General features: G+C 44.4%; 1 protein-coding gene across 2 annotated transcripts in view; it reads left to right on the top strand.

Moving 5' to 3' along the window:
• The window catches only part of PRKCQ (protein kinase C theta), a 65,605-nt gene that overhangs the window by 13,957 nt on the left and 23,793 nt on the right, over positions 1–27,855 (top strand). Inside the window, exons 2-13 of one of the 2 annotated variants that reach the window (XM_030459675.1) lie at positions 5,570–5,637; positions 6,881–7,006; positions 12,498–12,697; positions 13,402–13,462; positions 15,167–15,329; positions 15,794–15,825; positions 15,919–16,004; positions 17,555–17,684; positions 19,161–19,270; positions 22,409–22,532; positions 24,528–24,703; positions 27,044–27,217. In XM_030459675.1, coding sequence (XP_030315535.1) covers positions 6,889–7,006; positions 12,498–12,697; positions 13,402–13,462; positions 15,167–15,329; positions 15,794–15,825; positions 15,919–16,004; positions 17,555–17,684; positions 19,161–19,270; positions 22,409–22,532; positions 24,528–24,703; positions 27,044–27,217 — 1,374 coding nt within the window. In that variant the 5' untranslated portion in view covers positions 5,570–5,637; positions 6,881–6,888. Of the gene's footprint in view, positions 1–5,569; positions 5,638–6,552; positions 6,777–6,880; positions 7,007–12,497; positions 12,698–13,401; positions 13,463–15,166; positions 15,330–15,793; positions 15,826–15,918; positions 16,005–17,554; positions 17,685–19,160; positions 19,271–22,408; positions 22,533–24,527; positions 24,704–27,043; positions 27,218–27,855 lie in introns of those variants that run through there. The other variant, XM_030459682.1, reaches the window with a different exon arrangement.

Below are 27,855 nucleotides of genomic sequence, written 5' to 3'. Positions count from 1 at the left end.
TATCATAGCTGCTAGACAGGAATGCATCTGCTCCTGGAGCTGAGCCTACAATTTGGGTCCTTTTCAATGGACATCAAAACATCATTAGTAGGACTGATTTGGGGCATTTTTGTGGTAGACAAAATCATAGTGGGGAAACAGCAATTCCAGGATGGGGTTAGTTTAACCTGTTTGAAATGTCTTCTCTAGGCTGGGATGATGCAGCCCTACAAGCACTTTTATCCCTTTGCTGTGTATGGTTGGATTTGGGGTGATAGCTCATATGTGCACTGCAGTCACTTGTAGATATTCATGTGAACCCTCCCTAAATCTCTTCCCTAACATAAAGATCACAATTTCTCAGTCTCTTTAACCCAGCCAAAATGCAGTTGCTGCAAAGCATCCCCCATCTTATCATTCCTGCTTAGGGCAGGTCCCTATGTCCAAGTTGAATTGCAGAATGGATGCAGCTACAAGCTCCTTTGTCAAGCAAAGAAAAAAAGAAGAGTTACTTTTAGAGAAGCCTTTTCCCTGATCCCAAACCTTACAGAGACACCAGGATGTGCTGGAGGAAGGTGGGAACCTGTAGTGTGAAATGGGATGAAGAGCTGAACCATGTCTTTGGGTTTATTAGGCATTTAGGTCAGGTTAAAGCAATTGCTTTTGGAGACCTAGGGAGAGAAAAGCCCAAATTCCCTGGTTTTATGACCTGGCTATGCATGCAGCTGCTAGGCTGGTTGTAGATCCCTTCCAAGAGTCTGCTGATGTATTCAATCATCTCTGGCATTCCCAGCAGCAATTTTATGGAGTTCCCCCAGTGGGATGAATCCCAAACCTTTCACAGCTGCACGTTTGGTCACCTGCCTTGACTTCACTGGAGTTAAATCACAAATAAGATCTGAAAATAGCCCTGAGGCTCTGGTCTTGCCTTGTGCACAACAAATGCAACAGCAAGCAACCAGATGACCTCAGCAAAATCCAAACAGCTGTGTTTGTAGGCTATATATAGGAGATCAGGTCCTGTTACCAATGCACTCAACTTGCTCTAAACAAAGCATCACAAGATGTCCCAGAGACTTACAAAGAGAAATGCCCCTTCCCATGCCTGCCACTGGCTCCAGAAAAGTCTGCAAGCCTCATGGCCACAGCAGAAGAAATGCTTTGTCTGGGTTCTCTGTGTCTGAAAGCAGTGGAGAAGGGTTTGCATTGGAGAGCATCACCTCTGGTTTGAAACCAAGTTGTTCCATGAAGTTTTGGGAGGCTTTTCTGTTGCATGGAGTCTGATGATGCACTGATCCCATCAGTCTGCTGGTGCTGCCTTTCCACACCCTCTCCCTCCCCTGCCTTTGCAAGGTGCTGCAGGTTGAGTGTGGTGAGTGGGAAAGTTAAATGGATGTGCAAATTGTCCTCCTTTTTCATTTTTCCTCTCATAAAAAAAAAAAAAAAGGGGGGAGAATTGTTGAGTGGCACCCAGAGAGGTTCTGAACTTCCTCCAAGCAGTCTGGTTTGATCTCCATTGAAATAACAGGTAACAACCAAGGTGAAAGCCTCTCAAGGGAGTTATTTAGATCCCTGTTCCATCCTGTATGGCCCATGGGATATGAGGAATCTGAGGGCTGAGGCAGCATCTTCATGCATTGCTGTTGGGGTGCAGTGTGGCTCTTGAAATCTGCAGTAAGCCCTGAGATGTGTTGAGCTTTGCTGATGTGCAGGTCCCCACCAGCTAGATAAACAGATCCTTGCTAGGTCAGGACCTGCCTTTTTGGCTGGGAGATGCCTTTGAGGGGTTGAAAGAAAGTTCATACCCTTCAGCTATAACTCCTGGTTCCTTTCCCTCTTGTTGATGCTGAACCTTAGGTTATGAACTCATTTTGCCTCAGAAAAGAGGGGGAGCTGGAAATATTCCCTCTGACCTCTAGAAAAGGAGGGTTTGATGACATGAGAAAAGCAGCATTTCAAATCCAGAAATACTTCCCCTCCCCTCTCAGCTGACCCTTATTCAATAAATTTCCATCCTTATTGCATCATGCATCCATCTATTTTCATTCAGCAAAACCCAAAAAGCATAAATCCCACTAAAGCCACCTGTCCTCAACACAGTTTTTCCAATGAGTAGGAGCAGGAGCACAATTCTTCCTCTCTTCTGAACCACAATTGATGAAGATATTAAGGAATTTATTTATTGCTTCCTAATATCATCTGGGTATGGTTTCCATATGTTGCATTATTCTCCAGTGTGATCAGATCTTCTCTCTTCTAGCAAAGCAGGAACAGAATTGCTGAACCCTTATGACACTGGATTGAATGTTTTAGTGGTGGACAGATAGAAATATGCACTCCATCCTTAGTTTTTAGGTACCTTACAGTGCCCTTTGCTGGGGGAAATGAAGAATCTCTGTATCCATTGCAGCTGCTTCCAGTGTTAAATTAAATTTCTGCTGCTCCAGTGAGTCCTTGCTGAGCTCTGTTGTTCATTAATTGTTTCTGGCTGTGGGTACCAGCCAAGTAGCAGCCCTGTAGTGACAAATGTTGGAGATATGACCTAGAAAACAAGTGTTTGGGCCAAAGCAAGGTGGTTTTCAGGAAAGAAAGTGAGGGAGAAGCAGGAAACCAGTTCTCTCTCTGATTTGTTGGACGGGGGGAAAGAATTCACCCTGGGACAAAGTGCTCACATGAAGCTGGTACAACAGTAGATTTGGGGTTTTAATAAGCTTTTAAGCAGCCTCTGTAAGGTCTATATGGGCAGCTGGTGCTTTGCTAGTGCTGCCACTCAGTGTGCCAAAGCTTCATGCTTTGCACCTGGGTAGAGGATGCTCACCTGTGTGCTGGTGGCTGCAGAGCAGGTCTAATGCTTTATGGGAAGTCCCAGTTTAAGTCTTCTAGATCTGACCCAATCCAAGAGACTTTTTTTTTAAGTTTAATGGCTTGAAGAATCTCCTAAATCATAGATCATCCCCAGGTATCATCTTTGCTCTCAAAGCTAAAGAGCAAAGAGAAACCAGTTCATCACACGCTACTGGAGGGATCTAAAATGGGTCCAGGTAATGGTCTGTATGTGCCTGTTTCTGTTCCTGTATCAGGAGCCCAGGTAACTGCATCACCTGGAGATGCAGATTCTATAGATACCCAGGATTAAATCATGTTTTCATGGAATCAGAGGCTGGAAGAGCTTGAAAGGGACTTGTGGAGGTCATCTTGTCCAACTCTGCTGCTCAAGCAGGGCTTCCTGGAGCCAGTTGCCTGGGACCATGTCCAGACAATTTTGTAATATCTCCAAGGATAGGGACTCCACAACCTTTCTAGGAAACTTGCTCATTAAATGTTCATCAAAAGGAAGTGTTGGCCTGGGGAGAGGGAGCATTCTGCATGGAAGACTAAGAAAAAATTTAAATGTCACTGTTTAGGGGGCAGATCCACAGATCTGAACAGGTATCTGGTAGCACACAGGGATTAATGGAGCAGTGATGTGAATATTTAGCAGGACAAGATGCTTTCAAAATTTGAACTAAGTTGTAACTACCTTGATTTCATTAAAATGTTATGAATGCCAGGCTTAAACTTTTAGCCCTCATTTCATTTCCTTAGTACTTGAGCCAGTAGTGTTGATACATTTTGGTCCTGAGGAGTGATCCAAAAAACACTTTGGTTTCTTTAGCAATACTCATGGTGTTAGATGCCCAAGGTGTTGGCTGTAATTGTAGCTAGCACACTTTAAAGGAAGCCCTTCATCCTGTTCCTGTCCATGGAAAAGTGACGTTCTTAAAGCCAAAGGTGTGGAAATTGTGGAACTGGAGGAGGATCCATAATATTCTCTTTCCCAGCAGTCACCAGAAGCAATGGTTGAGTATGGTAGAGGTAAAGAGAATAAAAATCCATCTCCTTGCACAGAGAGAGGCTCAATGCAGATGTTCTGATTGCTGTCCTTAGCCTTTGGCTCTTGCTGTCTTTCCACTTAACATTTCTCATGCAACTCCTTGGATTTCCTTCCGGCTGCCAGAGACCCTTTGATTTGTTTTTCTTTTTGTCTTTTGACTCGGTAGGCTTCTTATTTTGGTTTTTTTTTAAGGAAATGGATAAATAATTGCATCAAACAGAGGGGGGAAATATATATGCATCTATTTCTTCCTGTTAAAGAGATTTTTTTCCTACTTAATTTGATCAGATTTTTCTACTTCTAACAGTCCAGGCAGAAGTTTTAACCTTTCTGTGCCATGGACCACTCATAAACCATTCACTGTACTTTTGTGCAGTGTGACAGATGCTTTTCCTTACCAAGCTACCTGTGCTGGGATGGATATCTAAATACAAGTGGCTTTCCACATCAAGGTTATCAGGCACTTGGCTAATGTGTTTCTGAAACACCCTTCAGAGAGAGGCTGCTCTCATCCAGAGGAGGACTGGAACATCCTTATCTCCTGCATCCAGCCCCAGCTGGTGCTTTGTCTTTACCACTTGTACAACTGCTAAGTACTGATGTTTTCCCAGTTGGGAGCAATGCCATGTCTAGAGGTCACAGAATAATGGAATGGGTTGGGTTGGAAGGGACCCTGAAGGTCCCAACCCCTCTGCCATGGGCAGGGACACCTCCCACCAGCCCAGGATGCTCCAAGCCCCATCCAACCTGACCTGAGACACTGCCAGGGATGGGGCAGCCACAGCTTCTCTGGGCAACCTGGGTCCCACCACCTTCACAGGAAAGCATTTCTTCCTAAAATCCAACCTAAATCTACCCTCTTTCACTTTGAATATATTCCCTTTTTCTTAGCACTACCATTTAAGGTCCTTGGGAAGTCCTCAGAGGAGATCTGAGAGCTGCTGGTGGCCCAGGATCTGTGCATTCCTAGGGTGCCCAGTAGACATCAGTCATAGGATTTATTTCTCTCTTTCTGCCCTATCCTGTCTTCCCCAGAAACCTGATGGTTTTCTCTATTAAGTGCAGTATCCAAGAGTGTTTATGAGTTTTTTGATGCTTTCCTGAGAACTCAACCTGGTTGTTAGCTAATGTACCCAGGAGCTTGGACAGGAAGGTCTTGTAGAGACTGTAGAGATTGTCCATTGTAAAATTGGCTTTCTGTAGGGTAACAGATGAAGGGAAACCTCCTGGGAAGCCTTCCCTGATGAAATCTCTCAGAGAAAAAGCTGCAGTTGGCTGCATGGGCCACCTCTTTGCTAAAGTGTCATAAAGTGTTGACACCCAGCACCTGGGAATATTTGGGCCAGAATAGTTGGTGTTTCAGTCCCAGTGCTGTTTGTTTTACAAAAGAGAAAGAAGGAGAAGCTCTCACCAGATGCAGGCCACAAGGAAAACACCAACCTGCTGCAAGCTGGCCACACATTAACTGAAAGTTGTGCTGGGTTTTATGGTCACCTCTGACTTTTGTACCCAGGGCTGATGGAAACTCATCCTTCCACACTGCTGGGAAAGAGAAGGCACTCATGCAAAGGGCTGCATCTTGGTTTCTCAAGTTTTCCTCTCCCCTTGATGGTTTTGCCTCCTGTCTCCTGGAGCAAAGGGGTCCAAGTTTTCAGGTCAGAGGAGCAGTTACCCCCATTCTTTCAGCTGAGAAAATCCTTTCCATTTTCTCCACAGCTGTGATGAAAAGAGAAACCCCTCTTGCCAGGGACTGAACTTGTCTGCCAGGAAAACACCATTTACAGGTAAGAAAATGCCATTCCCAGCAAAGAATCAGGATCTTCTGCTCTGTGGGAGGCTGGAGAAGCTGCCCCTTGGCTTAGAGCATCACAGCCTTAAAAAGCAGAAGAAACTTGGGCTGCATCACCCACCACAAGTTATTCAACATTTTCCTGCTGTAGTTGTTAATATATTTGACAGGGAACAGCTGGTGATAAGACTCATGTCTTCTAAATTTGGTGGGCCAAGACATGGACATTTGCAGCTGTGTTTAAAGTGTTTCTTGCTTCCCATTGACCAGATGGAGATTCAGGAATAACAGACTCAAAAAGTTAACAAAAAAGTTGGGTAGTAAATCCCAGTCCTTGGGTCCAGATGGCACAATGATGGGCACCAGCAAGAGCAGTTAATACTCTCTGGTTTCACTAAATCTCCGCTCTGGAAGCTTTGAAAGAACTTACAGAGAAGGCCAACCCAAAGGCTTTGTTGTATTTCCTGGCACCTTGGTTTTATATGTTCCTGTTTTCACCTTTATATGTTTCTGTTTCCATAATTTTAAAGTTATTCTCAGATCCCATTTTTTGTTGGGTTTTTTTTTTTTTTGCTCCACCCTCTACCCAGCAAGGTTCATATGAGCTGAATTTTCTCTTTATAGCTTCACTTCTGAGGCAGCACTCAGGCAGTCGAATGCCCGAGATCATTTCCATGTTCTATATAAATAGCACAAAGCTATTTCACAGTTCCAGGCTCAGCTTACAGCCTTCCAACAGCCTTGTATTCCCAAAACTCTTTCTCTTCTTATAGCATTCTGTTTCTAGAACCTGTGACTCGGTATAAATTACAGCAGAGGTTATCCCAGCCAGGAAAGTCCCAGGTTTTGGATTCCCTGCATTGTTATTGTGGTTCACAGAGCCATAAAATTGTCAGAGTTGGAAGGGACCTTAAAGATCATCTAATTCCAACCCTGCTGCCATGGACACCTCCCACTTGATCCTGATGGTTGGTGTCAAGTCACTCAAAGCTGCTGCCGTGGGTCTTTCCCACAGGAGTTGAGCTCCACGGATAAGACAAGAGCTGAATTTCTCCTCCTTAACCCTCTCAGCCCATCCATTGCCTTAGCAGAGAGGGGAGGAAGTCAGAGAATCTCCAGCTGGATGGGTGCTTGGTGACTGGAGGCCTCCTGTGTCCTGGAGATAAGAGCCTGGGTAAAACCGAGGGAATTTTTAGCCTCTTCCCAAAATAATCTCCTCGGTTTTCTGTTGGCCTCAGGACTTGCCATGTCTCCCTTCCTGAGGATTGGGTTATCCAACTACGACAGTGGCCCTTACCTGCCATCCCAGGGGGAGGTGATTAACCCTTACTGTGCTGTGATGGTGAAAGAAGCTGTGGAGTCAGGTAAGTGGGGAGGTGAGGAATCCCCACGGGAGCTTTGCTAAGGGATGTCCCAGCCTTAGGGTGTCACTGGGAAATCCTTTTAGGGGGGTTTGTTAGGGGCCTTTTGTGCCTCAGCACTGCTCAAGTTCAAGTTTGGGGTGACCTGCAACTCAGTTTGACTTAAAGATGATGCTTGACAATGCTAAATCTTCAATTTTAGGGGATTAGCAACTGCTTTTTAGGTCCCAGCATGTATTTGGTTTCACTTTTAGGTGAAAAGTTGCTAGTTTGTCACAGCAAGGTGAAGTCTGGGTGCCCCAGAAATATCCTGGGAGGGCTGTTGTTCTTTGTCATGTTTTTTAAAGGAGTTGACAGGTCTACTGACTTTCACCATTAAAAAAAAAATAAATATAGCTCTTGAACAACCCCAGTTAATTTCTCTGGGTTATTGCTGTGCTATGCAAAATGTTTGAAAGTGAAACCACCTGCTAAGCCCTGTCTGGGTATAGAGACTGTTGGATATTTTCCTTGATGAAATGACACTGATGGAAAATGAGGATCCATGTCCTCACTGGAGAAAGAATTCTAGATGTCTTCTGAATGAAAATAGTCCCAGGGAGAGGATGAAAAGTTCTTCAGTTCTGCTTTTCAGGAGACATGAAGATCAGGACCTTCAGTGTCAGGGAATTCCTCATGCTGGCTGCTGTTTATCTTAAACCTTTGATAAATTCATAGCTTGAGTGCTGTGATACTTTAAAAATTAGGCAAAATAAAAAAATTCCATTTTATACTCTGAGAAACCCCATTGCTTCAACCTCCAGGGGATGTTAAGGTAGTTTAAAAAAATTATTATTTTAAAACAGTTAATTTTGTCACATTTTGTTTGCCTGTTTGTTTGTTGTTCTTTTGCACTTTTTTTTAAGAAAAAGAGTAATCATTATCATTCAGCCCATTTTGTCTTGGCTTATAATATACTACAAAAGATTCTAGAAGATGTGATGACTGGTAAATTGGAAAGAAAAGAAAACACTGCATGACAAGATGCTCTAAGATCTCCCTTTTAGTGGAAAAGATGTCCTATTTCAGCTCTGTGCAAGGCTTCCCTTGGTGCTTTAATGAGGCTTTTGAAAGCCAAAACTCAAATTTAAGCCTCTTGTCAGTTCAAAAGTGAATAAAATCAAGCTGGTCAGCACAGACCTATAGCTATCTGTCTTACACAGGGATGAAGATCTTTTCTGGCATCTAACAAGCAAAAATGTAGCAAGGGATATAATTTTTATGCTCCTGAGAGATAATAGTGATAGTAATAGTGGTAATAATAGTAGTGATAACTATTGCTAAACAATAATAATAATAATAATAATAATAATAATAATAATAATAATAATAATAATATATTAATTATGATAATAATGTACCTCTGTCAACAAGAAATAAAAAAGTGAGTTTGGGCAAAGTTTTCTCCATTAGTGAGGACTGAATAGAGGAAAAATGGTGTCTTTCTATCAGAAGATTTTTTGCTGGGGTGTAGTTGCACTCATGGAGCTGCTGCTCAGAGCATGGGGGGGCAGCCCCAGGAACTCCTCATCATTTCAGTGACAGCAATAGGAAACTCTTGACATTGATTCCCCCCATTTTAGGGGGGGTTGAACCACCCCTGGGGGTGTTAATCTGCTGCTGGTAGAAGGTGTCTGAATGAGTCAGTGGCACCCTGGGATCCGTCACCCCTGAAATTCCAGTCTTCTGCAAGGATATTGATGTCTGAACAAGTCAGATACCTTTGTATTATAGACTAAGGAGACAAACAGGGATTTCTGGTGGGATTCATCTCCTCTTGGGGAATGTATCCAGAATGGGTCTGGTGAATCACATCCTGGAAAAGCCCAGGTGCTCTCCATGGGCTCTGAGGTTCACTCAGAGGCATTTGTCTGATGTTCAGTGAGATGAGCCTGACTCTATATGTTCCAAAAATGCTCTCAACATGACCTCTGGGAGCTGTCATGCTCAAACAGACTTAGAGAAGGCAAAAAGCAATGAAGGTCTCAGGGCAAACATTGGCTGGGTGCATTTGAAGTAGCTGCATCCCAGCTTTGTGGTGGTTTTGATCATAGTTTGCTCCCCAGCTCCCTGGTTTCCCAAAACATGTGTAATGGGATTAAAAAAAAAAAAACAAAAACTGATGCTCTGATTTGCAAATTTTGGCTGTCCAAGGAACAGGAGTGAATAAACAACAAAGCTGATAAGAGGGGAAAGCAATCCTGACTCCCAGCTTTGTGCCCTGATACATGGCCATTAGGATCACTTTATCAAATCATAGAATCATGGAATGCTTTGGGTTGGAAGGGACATCAAAGACCATCTAGATCTCAACCCCTTGCATGGACAGGGACAATTCCCACCCAACCAGGTTGCTCCAAGCCCCATCCCACCTGGTCTTCAACACTTCCATGGATGGGGAATCTGCAATCTCCTTGGGCAGCCTGTGCCAGTGACTCAACAACCTCAGAGTAAAGAATTTCCTCTTTATACCTAATCTCAATCTCCTTTCTTCAAGTTTCAAACCATTGCCTCTTGTACATGCCTGTGCAGATGGTTGCTGTACCATATACATGCATGGCAAGATATGCATCAAAAAAGCTGAATCCAAGGTAGATTCAATCCCAGCCCCCTGCCAGTTCTGATGGAACTGATCTGGGAGATGTCTCTGCTCTGCATTGTCCTGTTATTTACCCATCTTGTCCTCATATATACCCCGTGCAGCATTAGCAGGGCATGAAGAGGTTGGGATTTTTATTGGGGGAGAGACAGGTTTGGTTTTTTTGTCAACAGAGCATTGGTAGATGATAGATGTGTTTGGCTTCCAATTAATGCACATTAATTCCATGGTGTCACAACAAGGGCACCCTAAAAAAATTTCAGAAGCTCAGAAAAAATATTGGGCAGGCTTTTTTTTGCTTTTTTTTTTTTTTTTTCCCCAACTTGTCTGGTTTGTAAAAGGTATCCTAGTGTTTTATTATGTAATCTTAAAAAAAAAACCAAGCAGAAAAAACAACCAACCAAAAAGAAATAATATCCAGCTCCATGTAGTTAGAAGTGTTACAGCAACAAACTCCAGAGACCAAGTGCACCTCTGAGGTATAAAAAAATCTGCCCTTTAAAAATTACTTCTGCCTGCACAAATCACCTGGCCTGGTGCCATTTCACCACCTGTCTTGGTGACATTTGCTGTGTGAAAGTTCCTGCTCCATGTCTGAACTCAGCAGACGTCCAGGAAAAGAGCTCCCAGCTCCAGTGGAAGCTGCTGCTTGGGAAAGACAGATGCTGGTTTATTTTTCCAGGAACCCAGGGTTAGGTGAATCCCTGGCAGAATTCCACAGATGTCAGCAGGGATGCTCCAAAGGTGATTGTCTGCTCCCATACATTGGACTTCTCAGTCACAGTCCAGGGTTTGGGTTTTTTAAGCCATATATTTTGGAATACAATGCAAAGGAAAACACTTGTTTTGCAAGTCCTGGGTTTCACATCCCTGGAATTTCACTGATGAAGCAAAGAACCAACTCTCCTCCCTGAGCTTTCTGCTCTCTGGGAAGCTGGGAAGTTTATGGCTCATTTTTATGTCTCCTTTTGTTTGCTTTTGGTGAAAGAGCAGGTTGAATCTATGTTTGTAAGCTTGATGGGAGCAAATTAAGACTGCAGATAATGAGCTCACTTTATGATTGCCTAAATCTGCATAAGTGAAAAGTCAGCCTCATCTAAGTAGGAGAGATGGATTCACCTTAGGCAGAGATGCTCTAAACTTTGGAGAAACTGAATTTGAACCTTTGATTTAGCTACACAACTCCTCATCATACTGGGTATGATAAATGTAAGATATTATTTTACACTGGAGGAACAGGTTGCCCAGGGAAGTTGTGGCTGCTTCCTCCCTGGAATTGTTGGAGGCCAAGTTGGATGGGGCTTGGAGCAACCTGGTTGAGTGGGAGGTGTCCCTGCCCATGGCAGGGAGCTGAAACTTGATGGTCTTGAAGGTCCCTTCCCACCCAAACCATTCTGTGGTTCTGTGTCTGGTCTGTTTGGCCATTCAGACCATTGCAGGTGGTCAGCTTGACTGCAGCTTGAATCAAGTTTATGTGGTGGAACCAAGGACAAAAGTGCTTTGTGCCTGGTGTTGGGTCAGGGAGTGAAATCTCAGGAAGTCAGTTTTGGCTGTGAGATCCTGAATGCCTCCTCTCACCCTACCTCTATCTGCTGGCTCTGGCTGTTTCTCTTTTTGTAAGAAAAACCAGTGGATGGGGTGTTTGTGGTTTGTTGTCTCCTCAGTAATGATCTTCTCCTTTCTGGAGATGAATATTACAGTCAGGAGTTGCTTTTTTCCTCCTTCTCTGCCTCCAGTAGCTTTGGAGCTTTTTTACCTCCATCCTGAAGGTGTGTAAATGAAAGCTGAACAGAGGAATTAGTCCTCCTATCTAGGGAAACGTTTTTTTCAACCCATGCCACATTCCAAGTTATCAGCTGTGTGTGCTTTTGCAGCTGGATGAGATGAGGGAAAGGCTGGGATTATGGGAGGCAGGAGCAGGGGCTTTAGGAGGCAGGAGGTCTGCTGCTCACACAACTGCTTTTGGTTCTCTTATTCAACCAACTTCAGCATCTGATGGGTTGAAACTTTGCAGAGGGCAACTGTGAAATAGAATTGAGTGTCCAAGCCTTTTACAGGGCTGTATGAAATAAAATGGGATGTACGAAATAAATAAATCTGGCTGAGACCCTTTCCAAAGAGAATTAAGTAGAGAAAACCCTCTGAAAGCCAATGCTGAGCCTTAGAGATGCTCAGCTCCATTTTAAGAGGTGTCTGTTGTGAAGGAAGAGGAATTGATGCATGAGGGAGAGCTGCAGGAAGAATTTGGTTGAAAACTCTGCTTTTCTGTGGATGTAGTTGCAGGTCTGCAAGGCAGCTCCTATAGTAACATCCCTGAGTTGGCTGAGATGTAGCAGCTGACTGAACAGGTCCTCCAGCTGAACTTTAATAATGAAGTGCATCCAGCTTTTGGGAATCTGAAGCAAAACTGTTCCATTTTGGTATCTGATCCATGCAGCTGGTTATCTGGGATGAGATTTGCCTGATTAGCAGTGGGTATCTATGGAGCTGGAGTCTAAATTTGAGATCTACTCAATTGAATTGTTGGAGGCAAGGGTGGAAATTAATCTTTCCTACTCTGGATGTCTCCATTTGGTGGAATGAGCACATTCCAACCCCACTTTTTTTATTATTGATTATAATCTCTTCACTGGCTCTGAATGGACTCAATATGGGCACACACAACGCAGGCACCTAAGGTTAAGTGAGATAAATCCCATCCTAGGTTTCACATCATGCAGCAACCTTGTAAGACACTCAAACATGTTCTCCTTCCTGGAGAGAGACCTTGAAGTGGGTAAATAACACAAATCTCTCTCAGGAGCTACAGAATGGTGGCCTTAGGGCCAGTGAATCCAAACTGCTTCTTGTTGACAGAAAATGGCCAAGTGTATGTGCAGAAGAAGCCCACCATGTACCCACCCTGGAACAGCACTTTTGATGCCCACATCAACAACGGGAGGCTCATGCACATCATTGTCAAGGACAAAAGTGCTGAGATGGTTTCAGAGACCACAGTGGAACTCAAGGTGCTGGCAGAGAGGTGCAAAAAGAGCAATGGGAAGACAGAGATTTGGGTGAGTATTGTTATCTCCTCTTGCAGGATGTGATGGGGGAGCTTGTGTCCATGTCACACTATGACTGTCACCACTATCCAAGGAATGAAGATTCTGGTCTACTCAAAGACTTCTCTGCATACCAGAAAAATGTAGCAGAGCACATCTGTATTATTTTCTGCCTTTACATTGAAACACATATCCTCTGTGAGCAAGGATTCTGGTTGATGGGAGCTGTGCCCATATATTTATTTTTGCTTAGGAAACCCATGGGGGGCAAATGGTGCTAAGATTGGCTCAATGTGAATTATTTCATGTGCTCTGGGGAAACAGCTTCAAAATTTAATCTAACATCAAGTAACTGATTTGCAGCTGCCTGACTACAGAGTTATGGCAGAGGAATTCCTTTAAACCACAGGAGTTACAGTGGAGTAAATTTGAAGTAACAGTCATAGAACTGTAGAACCATAGAATGGTTTGGGTTGGAAGGGACCTCAAAGATCAGAGCTGATGTAGCCTCCTGCTCTCTGTGAAGTTGTTCCCTTGTTGCCCCATGCTGGTATGGGCTGCCCAAAAATTAACTTTCATTGGCATTCATCAGGTCCCACTGGGAAAAGGAGAAAGCTTGGGTATTCTGAAATGATTGTCGTGTCTTTGAATGACTGTTTAATGACTGCACTGCTCTTTTTTTATTATTATAATTATTTTTCACATATCTCCACCAGCTAGAGCTGAAACCTCAAGGGCGAATGCTGATGAATGCAAGATACTTCCTGGAAATAAGTGGCAAGTGATTTTGGGTTTTTAATTGAGAGATGGGATTGCTGGTTGTCTGGGCCAGACATGGTGTCTGCACAGAAAGCCTGGGTTACTACTGATGTATTCATAGGAACTTGCAGAATGGTTTGAAATGAACACACAAAAAAAAGCAATTTTTATTGTACTGAGAGGAGGTGAAGGTTGAGTCTTCCTCTGTGATTTGCAAGGCAGATTTTGGCTGGTTTACCACTAAAATAGTATTTTTTTTCTCTTTATGCTGAGCAAGACAGAATTGGTGCTCAAGGAGCCACCTCCATCTGAATTCATTCTACTTGTTTGTAGGAATGTAACATGTGCCATAGTGAGCATCACAGCACGGATGGAAAGCTTGAGATACACATTACAGTTGAGGACACCTCAGTATACTTAATAATTGGGGTTTTAAGCTCAAGAGCAACGTAGGCAAAATGGGAAAAGATCCTAGAGAGTGATTCACTTGATCAAATAGGTTTCTGCTGCAGGGGAGCCCAATCCCACCTGCAGGACTGGTGCCCATGGGAAATGCATTTTGCTTTCTTGAAGAAAGTGTTTTGCAATCCAAGTGCTCCATCTTATTCTCCTGTCACTGGTGCCAAAATTCTTGCACCTTCAGATGAAGGGTTAAGCTCCAAGGTGTAGATATCTAGAAGGACCTTCCATTTATAGGAACAAGTACTGAAAACAGCTAGTAGCATGTCCATGCTGGTAATTTTCTTTATCCATTCCTAATGTCAATATAGAAGAGAATGTTGTTGCCTCCTTGAATGTTGTAAGAGAGGCCAAAGCATGGAAAATGCAAGCTGTATTTGTATTACAAATGACAAATTACAAGATCAGCATATGTGGGGCCAGTTTCCATACTTCTGTGACTTGCTGTGCAGGGCAAAACTGAGCTTGAGAGGGAGATCCTGTGTGCATCTCTGCCTTTGTAGACACAAGCACATAGAGAAGGGCACATCCGTACTCAGAATTGGACTCAGAACTGGTTTGGGTGCTGTTTATATAGAGTTTAATGACACAGACACAGCCAACAGCAAAGCAATTGTTGGCATGGAAAAATAACAAGAAAAAGCAAATCCTAGGAACGTGCCTCTGTGCTTACTCACACACACATAGATGCACAGTTAAGGGGTTCACTTAATGACTCACATACCTATGAACATATATACATATGCATGTATATTTCTGTCCATAAATTATTATTTTTAACTGTAATTTTATCCTTTTTTGTAGGGCATGGTTCTTCAGTGCTATAGAAAGTTAGAATTTTATCTATAGCTGCAAAGCATTCTTGAGAAATTTCTGATCCAGGTTTCAAAAGCAGTGTTATGACTGTCCAAAGGATTCATAGTCCCAACTTTAAAGTTATTTTAATGGTCCTGTAGGACTGATAGATAAAAAAAGTCCAAGCAAGGTTTTTGTGGGATTCAGAAAATTATACTTCTTTAAAAATTATTCATTCCCATCAGTGAATCATCAGCTTCATTCACTTAGTATTTTGCCAGCTGCGTTGTCTCCTGCTCAGGACAGGGTACCCTAATAAATAATTTATTACCTAGTTTATACTAATTATCCCCTAATCCAATAATATAATAATAATATAATATATAATGCATAAGAATATAATATAAATAATTTACACCTTAATTTATTAGGGTACCCTTATAAATCTTCTGTTTCCTTTCTCCACAGATGCAAAGGACCTGGCTGACTGTGAGACTGAAGGTTTTTTCTCCTTGCACCAACGCAGAGGAGCCATCAAACAAGCCAAAATCCATAATGTCAAATGCCACGAGTTCACAGCCACCTTCTTTCCACAGCCCACCTTCTGCTCTGTCTGTCACGAGTTTGTATGGTAAATCAAACCAGATCCCTGAATTTTCCCCTTTTAACTCTAAGCTCTGCTTCTCCTGGGAATATCTGTGTCAGGAGGACTGGACCCTTGGCACCTTACCTGGAGAGTTCTTGCAGCACTTCAAGGATGTGGTTCACAGCTGGGATTCCAATTGGGAAAATTCCCTTCATTTTTTTTTACCAATATTTTTGTCTCTGGACAAATCCTCACGTAGTTCTCATCAGCCCAGTTTGTTATTTGGATGCTGTGAAATTCAGAATGTGAATATGTGCTGAAAAGGCTGTGAAAACCACAGAGGATCACTCCCCAGTGAGACTGAATGAAGATACTTAGATTAGAGAATCTTTGTGGAGACTGATAAAAAGCAAAGCTGTTTTGTTCTGTTCTTTCATAAATGTTGCTCTCCTTTCTTCTGCAGAAGCTTTCAGAACATTCAGAACTAACCATTTCTCTGTTCATTTCAGGGGTCTGAATAAACAAGGCTATCAATGCAGACGTAAGAACCTTTTTTTTGCTGTTATTACCATTTTTGACTTGATCTTTTCCCAAGGGATTTTTTACTCACACTGTGACACACTTGTTCTTTCAGAATGCAATGCTGCCATTCATAAGAAGTGCATTGATAAAGTAATAGCCAAGTGTACAGGATCAGCAGTCAACAGCAGAGAAACAATGGTAGGTAGTGGTGCAATTATAATTTGCTGCTTTCTGATAAACTTGGGCACCGTTCAGATTTCTTCTACATCTCTGCAAAACAACTTCTGATGAGGTGGAACTGCACTAAAAGCTGTGGGAATTGATCTGTGCCCTGTGTTTTTCATCTTTCCAGTGGTTTCATTGTATCACACCTTGAGTCCTGTGTCCAGTTCTGGGCCCCTCAGTTTAGGAAGGAGATTGAGGTGCTGGAGCAGGTCCAAAGGAGGCAACTGGGCTGGTGAAGGGACTGGAGCACAGATCCTATGAGGAGAGGCTGAGGGAGCTGGGGGTGTTCAGGCTGGAGAAGAGGAGGCTCAGAGGAGACCTCATAACTCTCTCCAACTCCCTGAAAGGAGGTTGGAGCCAGGGAGGGTTGGGCTCTTTTCCCAGGCAACTCTCAGCAAGACAAGAGGGCAGGGTCTCAAGTTGTGCCAGGGGAGGTTTAGGTTGGATATTAGAAAGAATTTCTTTACGGAGAGAGTGATCAGCCATTGGAATGGGCTGCCCAGGGAAGTAGTGGATTCTCCGTGTCTGGAGATATTTCAAAAGAGCCTGGATGTGGCACTGAGTGCCATGGGCTGGGAACTGCAGCAGTAGTGGATCAAGGGTTGGACTTGATGATCTCTGAGGTCCCTTCCAACCCAGCCAATTCTATGATTCTATAATCCTACTTGTGATCTGCTCAAATGCAGCTGCTGAATCAGGAGTGACATTGTTCTCATGTCTGAATTAGAGCTCACAGGGAAGTCATGGATGGGAGATGGAGAGTTCCTGGAGGAAATTCCCCACTATCCAGTGTTAGGCAGGACATGACACTGAATTTCAGAGCAGTTACTTCAACATCCCACTTTGTGTTAGCTGAGATGTCCAAACAGTGGAAGATCTCATGTCTCCACTATTATTTATTTTATTTTTCTTGAATCAGCTTATAATAAAGCTTCTTTTCAGGTGAGAAGAAGTGTAACTTTAACTCTTGAGAGGATTATTCCTTTTTTTGTAATTGTGTTTGCTTCCAAACCCACCCTGGCTCCTTTTTTTACAATCTTTAGAGACGAGATTCATCTCACCTGCCTTCTGGCATCTGCAGGGTAGATGCATCCAACTTTCTCATCACTTTTGACTTCCTAGAGACTAAAAGAAGAAAAATAGGTTCTTCCAAAGGGAGACAAATGAGAACAAATGTTGACATCCATTTCAGGATCAGGTGAATAATTTTTACCAGTGCTCCTCTGTTTTTCCAATGAGCATTAAAGGAGCCTGGGTTTGTAGCTGAGATGCTTGCACCTGGCTGGTCAGATAAATCAAGTCCAAGGGATTAAACTACTCAGTTCCCACTGAATTGTACAGATACCACGTATCCATATTTGGCTTTGTATATCTGAATGATAGCTATAGAGAACTTTTTCTTGATGCTCACACCCAAGGATAAGAGAGCAACCCATCTTCTGGGGTAAAGCCTGGGGCTGTTTCTCCATGCAGAGCTGAGGTGGAGAGGAATAAATTGACAATGTGGCTTTTTTTTCTTGCAGTTCCACAAAGAAAGGTTCAAGATTGATATGCCTCACCGCTTCAAAGTATACAACTACAAGAGCCCAACTTTCTGTGAGCACTGTGGCACACTCCTCTGGGGCCTTGCACGGCAAGGACTGAAGTGTGATGGTGAGTTCCTGCTAGAGGTGGCACGGGGTGAGGACAGGAGGGGGATGCTGTGATTAGAAAGTTGCAATCTAAAGTGACAAATCCCATTTATCACCCTGCTCTATGAGATCTGTGTGAGATGGCATCTGAGGTGGTGAAGGAGTGCCCAAGGAGAATGTCTTTGAGGATGTCACAGTTTAACATTGGCCTGGCAATTAATCCAAATAACAGATGCTGTCTATTAATGCCCCTTCCATCCCTGATAAAGGAAGGAGAGAGAATAAAGGAGAGAGACTGATGGGTTGGAAACTAAACAACACAGCTTGAATGAAACAGGAATGATAAATAGGAAAAATGACTAAATCTATACAAATATACAGGAAAATTGGTCCCACGTTCCTCCCCCTTTCCCCCAATAACTCTCACATCCCCACTGAGGCTGCAGGGCAGCCCTGGGAAAGTCCAGGCTGGAATCCTGGGGTCAGGAGCAGTTGGGAGCTGGAGGCAGGAACACACAGATTCAGGCTGGAATGGATCAGGAGCACAGGCAGAGGAAGGGATGGAATCCTCCCAGGATGCTGAAGCAAAGAGGGAGAGGGGAAGAAGGGGAAGCAGGAAGGGGTTTGACCCTCGTGACCCCTCAACTTTATCCTGAGTATGAGGTGTATGGGATGAAATACTCTGGTCAATTTTGGTCATTTATCTTGTCTGTTCTCCCCAAAGGAGGGTTTCAGGTGGGACCTCTTGACTCCTTTTCTCCTATTGGGGGGTGAAATGTTCCTCAGAGCTGAGCAGTGTCCTTGGCTCTGCAGCCCATTCTCCAGCAGTAACTCTAACCATGGAGTGGGATCAGTCCCAGCAGCAGACACTGCCTGAGAAACTTGCTGTGAATTTCAGCAAGTGCAGCTCCTGACAAGAGACTGAGCTGAAAGCAAAAGTACAAGCCAGAAAACCCCCTTTATCCTGGCCCAAACCAGGACAAAGGAGAATATTTCCTCAGGGGTTAGAATCACTGTCAGCACATAGAAAGTCCATGAGAAGAGCCCACAAGTGTTCATATAGAGCAGTCACTTCCCAGAGAAGCCTATTCCAAAAGAATATCCCAGTGCCCACTTTTGATCTTCCAGAATCACTCCTAGAATTGACTTTCATGCCCTATTCCCACTCTCAGACAAACCAAATCTTCACCACCTTCATAATCTTAACAAAAAGGGAGAGATCCTGCTCTGGGATTAGGGTTTATTGGTTGCCTGTAGGCTGATGGATGTAAAAGTACAACCTTTTGCCCACAAGAAGATAAAAGAACATTTTGTCTCTATAGAGGACCAAAAACCACTTGAAGTGCCATCTCATGAGATGCCCAGGCTTTCAGCTGTTTGCCTGGATGATCTCTGCCCTTGTCCATCAGCAGAACATGTTCCTGCCCAGCATCATGTCAAAGCCTGTCCAGCCTAGCTGTCCTCTGGTGTCCTCACTCCTCTTGTTCTTCCTTTTCAGCATGTGGCATGAATGTCCATCACAAGTGCCAGATGAAAGTAGCAAACCTCTGTGGAGTTAACCAGAAACTCATGGCTGAAGCTCTGGCAATGATAGAGAGCACCCAGCAGGTAAATACTTTTAATCCGTGAGGGATGTGGAGAAAGGAGGGTCAGATGTTCAGTGTTTGTTTCAGTAGAAGAAATAAGGGCATGGAGTGGAGTGCAGTGGGCAACAAGTTCAGAGCAAAGAGTAGGAAATTGGTCCTCCATGGGATTAGGCAGAGCAACTCAGGACAGCAACTTCTGATGGCCAAAGTGACTTGAACTCACTTCTCATGGGTTCAAGTGACAATCTCCAGTGTTTATGGAAAAGAAATCTGTTCAGGATTAATGGAATAATTAATTCTGTGAATAGAAAAGCACTGTCTCTGAATCACTGACCTCTGAGACACACATCTCTGGAAATAGGGAGAATATTCTGAGGAGATGACTTGGAATGCCTGTGCTCTTCTCAAACCTTTACCTGGTATCTACTTGATCTCTGTTGCAGACAGGACAGGGTCTGGATGGACTCTCACCCTGATTTGGGACAGTTCATTAAGTTCAGAGTGGAGGTTTTTGTATCAGAGTCCAAGGAGAGTGAGAGGAACTTGGTTTGGTCCTTCTGCTGTCACTGCCTTGCTCCCTGGTTGTCATTTAGCAGTTTCTCTCCTGTTTCTCTGTTGTATTTGCGATCCCCATCTCCAGAGCAGGGATTCTCATGAAGAGACATGAGCCCTGGGAGGATACAGCTGTCATATAAACAGTGTATGAACACAGAGAATTTAATTTACAAGAAGGAAAAATAACTTGTCACAAGCACAAAAGCAAAAAATGCAATAGAGGTAGTAGTGAAAAATCTGAGTTGTTAGGACACTTCTCAGCTCTTGAGTAACAAATCCTGTAGGAACCCAGACATCCATATTTAGGTTCTTCTAGTATCCCAAGGCAACACCTTAATTCATACAGTGGGTGTTCTTCCATCTATACCTTCTGTCACAGTTTAACACTGGCCCAGCAATTAAACCAAATGCCAGATGCTGTCTATTCCTAGATAAAGGAAGGAGAGAGAATAAGGGAGAGAGACTGATGGGTTGGAAACTAAACTACACAGCTTTAATGGAACAGGAATGATACATAGGAAAAGTTACTAAATATATACAAATATACAGGAAAATTGATCCCAGGTTCCTCCCCCCTTTCCCCCAATAACTCTCACATCCTCACTGAGGCTGCAGGGCAGCCCTGGGAAAGTCCAGGTTGGAATCCTGGGGTCAGGAGCAGTTGGGAGCTGGAGGCAGGAACACACAGATTCAGGCTGGAATGGATCAGAAACACAGGCAGAGGAAGGGATGGAATCCTCCCAGGATGCTGAAGCAAACAGGGAAAGGGGAAGGAAGGGAAGCAGGAAGGGCAAAAGCTGGCTTGACCCTTGTGATCCCTCCAATTTCTCCTGAGTATGAGGTGTATGGGATGGAATCCTCTGTTTGGTCAATTCTGGCATCTATCTTGTCTGTTCCTCCCCAAAGGAGGGTTTCAGGTGGGACCTCTTTATTCCTTCCAGAGGGCCAAATGTTCCTCAGAGCTGAGCAGTGTCCTTGGCTCTGCAGCCCATTCTCCAGCAGTAACTCTAACCATGGAGTGGGATCAGTCCCAGCAGCAGACACTGCCTGAGAAACTTGCTGTGAATTTCAGCAAGTGCAGCTCCTGACAAGAGACTGAGCTGAAAGCCAAAGTACAAGACAGAAAATCCCCTTTATTCTATCCCAAACCAGGCCACCTTCTTAAGGGGCTATCTACTAGTTTTAACTCTGCTTATTTCTCACCTTGATGTGATAAATAGTTCTTCTAAACCTACAAAGAGGAGGCTTTTTTTGCTCTTGCTTCTTTGTTTCCTACCTACTGTCTCTGCAGCTCCTTGCAGTGTATAATTTGGGTCACCATTGAGAGGTAAGGAGGGCAAACACTGGAGACTTCTCACAAGATACTCTTCTAAGCACCAGGAATTCAGTCTGGGGATTTCTTAAGATATAGCTGGAGTCTGAGTATTTAGTAGCCCACAGAGGATTTGCCTTTCATCTTTTTGTCTCACAGAATCATTTCAGTTAGAAAAAACCTTAAAGATCAGTGAGGCCACTGGAAACCTTGCACTGCCAACTCCATGTTCCTCAGCCCTGTATCTACATGGCTTTTAAGTAACTCCAGTGATGGTGACTCCTGCATTGCCCTGGGCAGACTGTGTCACTGCTTCCAGTGAATAAATTTCTTCTAATACCCAATCTAAACCTCCTCTGCTGCAACTTGAGACCATTTTCTCTCATTCTGTCATTTGCTCCTTGGGAGAAAACACCAACCCTCATCTCACTCCAACCTCCTTTCAGGGAGTTGTAGAGAACAAGGTTTCCCCTCAGCCTCCTTTGGTCCAGGCTAAATAACCCCATTTCCCTCAGCTGTTTCTCATAGGATTTGTTCTCCAGACCCTTCCCATCACCTCAGTGTCCTTCTGCCAGCCCCTCAATGTCCTTCTTGTAGTGAGGGGCTCAGAACTGAGCACAGTACTCAAGGTGCAGCCTCACCAGTGCCCAGTACAGGGGCCCAGTCACTGTCCTGGTCCTACTGGCCGTGCTATTGCTGTTAGAAGCCAGGATGCTGTTGGGTTTCTTGGCCACCTGGGCACACTGCTGACTCATGTTCAGCCACTTTCAACCAGCATCCCCAAGGTGCTTTTCCTCTGGGCAGCTTTCCAGCCACTCTTCCCCAAGCCTGTAGAGTTGCATGGGGTTGTTGTGATTTAAGAATGTCCCATCACCCTTGTATTCAGACAAACTCTGACATTCTGCAGCATCCTGGTACAAGGAGTTCCTCCAGACACTGTACAGAGGCTGAAGTATGTTCCAACCTCTAGTATTTTTCCAGATTTCTCTTCCAAGAAGACTACTGGGAGGGAAGTTGTTCATTAAATTGCCCTTTGTGTGGATAACCAGGGACTCAGACCCCTGTGGAAAGCAGGGGATGTCTAGACTGGCAACACAAACTCCTGTTAATACCCACAGACATCTTGCAGAAAGCTGTGGGTTAGCAACCCCCTAAATGTTTGGTACAGAGATGCTCTCCTCATAAGCAAAGACCTCTTCTAGATCTTGACTTCTGTCACACTTAGAAACCATCAGTGTCCCCTAAGCTCAGAACATTTGGCTCAAAAGTTCTTTGCTGTTTGCTGTAATCCAGGCTCGCTGCCAGCGTGATACAGAGCAGATCTCCAGGGATGGACCTCTGGAAATTGGCTTCCCAGTTCCTGCAAAAGATGGAACACCCCTTCAGGCACTGCCAGGATCTACAACAGGCAGAAAAGGTAGTTTCCCCTTGTGATATGGAACCCAGTGGCTTTGATAATTTTCTGGTTTGTACATGGTTAGGTGGAGGTGACAAGAGTGGGGACTTCAGTAGCTGTTGAATCTTTCATTCATATTTCCACCCCAGAGCAAGACATATCCTATCCCAGTTTAACACTGGCCTGGCAATTTAACCAAATAACAGATTCTGTCTATTAATGCCCCTCTCCTCCCTGATAAAGAAAGGAGACAAAATAAGGGAGAGAGACTGATGGGTTGGAAACTAAACTACACAGCTTTAATAGAACGGTATTGATAAATAGGAAAAGTTACTAAATCTCTTTTCCCAGGCAACTCTCAGTAAGACAAGAGGGCATGGTCTTAAATTGTGCCGGGGGAAGTTCAGATTGGATATTAGAAAGAATTTTTTCACAGAAAGGGTGATCAGACATTGGAACGGGCTGCCTGGGGAGGTGGTGGACTCTTCGTCCCTGGAGACATTTAAAAAGCGACTCGATATGGCACTCAGTGCTATGGTCTAGTGACTGTGGTGGTAGTTGATCAAGGGTTGGACTCGATGATCTCTGAGGTCCCTTCCAACCCAGCCTATTCTATGATTCTATGATTCTATGAAATGTACAGGAAAATTGATCCCACGTTCCTCTCCCCTTTCCACCAATAACTCTCACATCCCCACGGAGGCTGGAAAGTTTCCCACTGGGAAAGTCCAGGCTGGAATCCTGGGGTCAGGAGCAGTTGGGAGCTGGAGGCAGGAACACACAGATTCAGGCTGGACTGGATCAGGAGCACAGGCAGAGGAAGGGATGGAATCCTCCCAGGATGCTGCAGGAAACAGGGAACGGGTGAAGAAAGGGAAGCAGGAAAGGCAGGAAGGGGAAGAAGCTGGAAGCTGGAAACTGGAAGCTGCTTGACCCTCATGATCCCTCAAATTTATCCTGAGTATGAGGTGTGTGGGATGGAATCCTCTGTTTGGTTAATTCTGGCATCTATCTTGTCTGTTCGTCCCCAAAGAAGGGCTTCAGGTGGGACCCCTTTATTCCTTTCAGAGGGCAAAATGTTCCTCAGAGCTGAGCAGTGTCCTTGGCTCTGCAGCCCATTCTCCAGCAGTAACTCTAACCATGGAGTGGGATCAGTCCCAGCAGCAGACGCTGCCTGAGAAACTTGCTGTGAATTTCAGCAAGTGCAGCTCCTGACAAGAGACTGAGCTGAAAGCCAAAGTACAAGGCAGAAAATCCCCTTTATCCTGGCCCAAACCAGAACAGTCCCTATCTGTGCTTATTATTCTTTTTTCTTTTTTTTTTTTCCTTTATCTTTCTACAAGTAGAATTGGCCATGCTGATGTAAATCAGTAAAGCCCAAAATGGTTTCACATCTGGTTTACAGGTGGGACTGTTTGTCTGCTGAGTCAGCAATTTAGGACAGCACAGCAAATATGCACTTGAGTGCATGGGATAAAGCCAGGAGGAACAGGATGTCCAGGATGTCGTAGCAGTTCATATGCATCTAAGTGAAGAAACTCCAAGTAGTTCCTCTCCTGGACAGCTGGAGTACTTGATCAGAACTTCACATTCAGAGTAGGAATCCAGTAGGAAAATGCTGTCCCATCTGTTTCACGTGGTAGTTTTGCCAAGAGACTTGAAAAGGCCTTGAAAAAATGGGACCACATCATAGCACCAAGGAGCAAGAGGGAATGAAGAGCACAAGGCAGCCAGAAATGAAGGGTTTGCTTGTGTTTTGCTGCTATAAAACTGAAAGACAGATGAAGGAGATTGTAAAATGAGAGTAATGCCACTGTGGGGCTACAATGGAGTAAAATGTCCTCTGGAGAGAAAGCAGAGTGAGAGCAGAGCCAAAGTACTTCATAGATTTGGCCACCAACATTTCCATTTATTTGAAATATCCTTTCAAAACTCTAAGCACAAGACCTGTAACTGTTGTGGGGATTTCCTGCCCATTTCCAAGGGTTTATTTGAATCCTTTGATGTGTGTTCCAGAGCCACAGGGCATCTCCTGGGAGACTCCAGTGGAAGGTACAACAAAGGGAGAGACTTTAATAGAGACAGACTTGGGACAACAGCCCCAGGAGCAGCGAGAGCATCAAGTGCAACTAAAATTAACTATTGAAGATTTTGTCCTCCACAAGATGCTGGGGAAGGGCAGTTTTGGCAAGGTAAGCATCAGAGGAATGAGAGCCCACTGCACAGGTCTGCTTGGTGTTTATTATTATTGCTTACTCTGGAACTAAGTAGAGTGTGGTTTGAAGACCCCTTGGGAAAGAACATCTCCAGGCCTTCAAAGAATCCTTGTTCTAGCATGGCTGAGTCTTTAACCTGGTCTTCTCCTTGCTTAACATCCTCTTGGCCCTATTGGCTCATAAAAGAAGAAAGCAGCTGAGTAAAGCTTCAACTTCTCCTTCTGTGCAGGTAGATAGGGCCTGGGCATCCACAGAGAGCTGGTGGAAAAGATCTCTGTGCTGTCCCCTTTCATGCAGCTGAGATGAGGGAGTTGGAAGCATCAGCTGAAATATTGAGTGTGGACCACTTCTCTCCAGAGCATCAGCTGGGACCACAAACTGCTCTTTTCCAGGTCCTCTCTGTGCTGGAGCCTAAAGCAGATTTTGTGACAGCCAAGAATTTGTGCTTTTGAAAGAAGAACCACCTGTTTTCAGTAGGTTGATTAATCTTGATGAATTGTTGTCCCTCCTTCTTGGAGATGTCCCCTGGAAGGGGATTTGTGGTACTCAGTGCCAGTGCAGAGCAATTTCAGAGGTACTCACTGTTGTGTTTTCACAGTCAATGAGGAAATGGGTATCATTATGTATCACTTTCCTCAGATCCCAAATCTTTCCAGGGTGGAAAGTGATGCTTTTTGCCTGCTAATAAAACTGGAGGAATTGCTGCAGCCAGTTCTTATACTGGTGAAATACTTGCTTTGCTTTCCATACTTGAAAACACTTGGCATGTCTGCATTTTGCCTGAGAAGCAGAGCTGAGATTTCTGAGCTAGAGCTAAGCCAAAATACCCCAGACTCCACAGCCCAGACTGGTCTGGAATCAAGACATATCATAGAAACATTTACCCAGGGAAGAAGGCACCTCTGGAGGTCATCTAACCCAACCTGCTGCTCAAAACAGGTCTGATCAGATGAGGTTGCACAAGAATTTGCCTGGTCAAGTCTTGAAAACCTCCATGGAAGGAGATTCTACCCCTTGCTTCAGCTCCCTGGGTGAACATGAACTCTCCAAGCTTGCAAACCATCTGCACCTCTCTGAAGTGCAGCGTCTGGGGGTGGAGAGGTTGGGTTATTTCATGCCCTTCTACAACAAGCATCAACCACAGGTTTCCTGTGTAGGTGCTGCTCCTGTTGCCCTGATTTGCTTGGAGTAAGCTTCACTTCCCCACAGCAGGGTGTGCAAATCTCAGTTGCCTGAGGGACCTTTTCAGAACTTCATGGCCCCAGGAGGCTGAGAACCAGACCCCTGAGGAAGCCTTTTCTTCATCAGGTCAAGCATTGCCTCCCCTCACCTTGGAAGTCACAGCACAAATCACAAATATACCACGTTCCTCAATTTCCCCCTTGCACAAAAATGGGGGTAAAAAGGGTGCCTGGAGCATCAGCAATGTTGGGATTTTTGGTCATTCAGTGCAGAGAGAGAGGAGAGGTCCTGGGCTCCAGTGCTACCAAGTGAAATGCAGCAGTAGCCAAAAGAGTAAATAAAACTTTTGTCAGGGCTAAAACATGTCTGAGCTTACTCAGTATCTGGTAGAAGACTTCAAAGACCTCTTTGATGAATCTCACATATTTATTCAGTCCATGGGGAACACTGTTACATATGAGGACTGGCTCTGCCTTCCAGCAGAGGCTTCTTTGCTGCGCAGTCTCTAGAAAACCCCTCTCTGCTGCTCTGTGTCTGTTTTCCTGCCCATAAAAATACACAGAGGTCCTGGATGCTCTGGGATGTGCTTTACTCTTCTTAGAGAAGTCCTGCAGAAGAAGAGGAGCCTCAGCCTGGCTGCTCAGGCTTCCTGCAGAAGGTCACGTCCTGATCTAGCTCAGCCTGACTTCTGGTAGACATCAGTTTACAGCTGCTGAGGATCTGGTGCAGGGCATTTGCATTTCACATGTTGACAAAGCAATGTTCTGTGTTTTTGTTATTTAAAGTCAGAAAACAGGAAATGTGTCTCATGAGCATTTGCATGAAGATGGTTTCTGGTGTCAGAAGTGTTTGGTGCTCTGATGTCTCCTGTCCTTAGGGTCACGTAACCCTTGGCTTTGTAATGACCAAGACCTTCTCAACCTTCTCTGGGGTTCAGCTTCATGCAACTGTTCCATGTGTGGAGAACAAACTCAAAGTCTAAAAAGTCTCAATGGCAGAATTAGGCCTTACACATCAGTTTTTTTAGGGTCTACCCTAATAAACTGCCCAGAGCTCAGCTTCCATCCTTGCATGGCCATGTTGCCAGCACTGGGAGAAGACCAGTTCGCTTTCTGACAGCTCTTTCCACTCTAGGTGTTCCTTGCTGAGCTGAAGAACACAGAGCAGTATTTTGCTGTGAAAGCCCTGAAGAAGGATGTGGTGCTGATGGATGATGATGTTGAATGCACGATGGTGGAGAAGAGAGTCCTCTCCTTAGCTTGGGAACACCCTTTCCTGACTCATGTCTTCTGCACGTTCCAGACCAAGGTAAGACAAGGATCTTTCACCTTCCTCCATGGGCTGATGGAGCTTTGGTGAGAGATGGACATTTGATTAAGTGTTTTAAGTCTGAAGAGATGTTACGGAATAGCTTGGAGAAGAGCTGGTGCTAAGGGAAGGAATCTTCAAGTGGACCCTTGGAAAGTGGCTCCAGATATTTCATCTGCCTTCCCCACATGAATCTAGGGGTTGCTCTTGAGGACTGTGGCATCCAAGACTGACCCACTATTAAAATCTGTGCTCTGGTACCCTGGTCAAAGGCCACATCCACAGTCCAGGGTGCCTGGACACATCTGTGTCCCCACACTGGTGTCACCTGAACCTTTTGGACCATGAAGCAGCACCTTATGCTGCAGTGAGTAGCCTGGATCAGAGCTAACTCAAGAAACTCTGGTTATACAGAATAAAAATGTTGTTATTCACTTTAGGAACCTTCTTTCCCCTCAGTTACTGCATCAGACTTCTCCTAATTCATGCAGGACCACTGGTGAAAACTGTAGCTGAGAGAGGCAGCACAAAGAATTTTCACCTGAAACCCTGCTTAGGATTCCTAACCAAAATTGAAGTGACATTTAAGTAATATATCTATATATTCATGGCACTACGTGGCCCCTGCCACCAACTGT

The sequence above is a fragment of the Calypte anna genome, chromosome 1 (assembly GCF_003957555.1).
Source record: "Calypte anna isolate BGI_N300 chromosome 1, bCalAnn1_v1.p, whole genome shotgun sequence".
In the NCBI taxonomy this organism is placed as follows: Eukaryota; Metazoa; Chordata; class Aves; order Apodiformes; family Trochilidae; genus Calypte; species Calypte anna.
The sequence above is the reverse complement of the archived record's forward strand: the minus strand, read 5'-3'. Positions and strand labels throughout refer to the sequence as shown.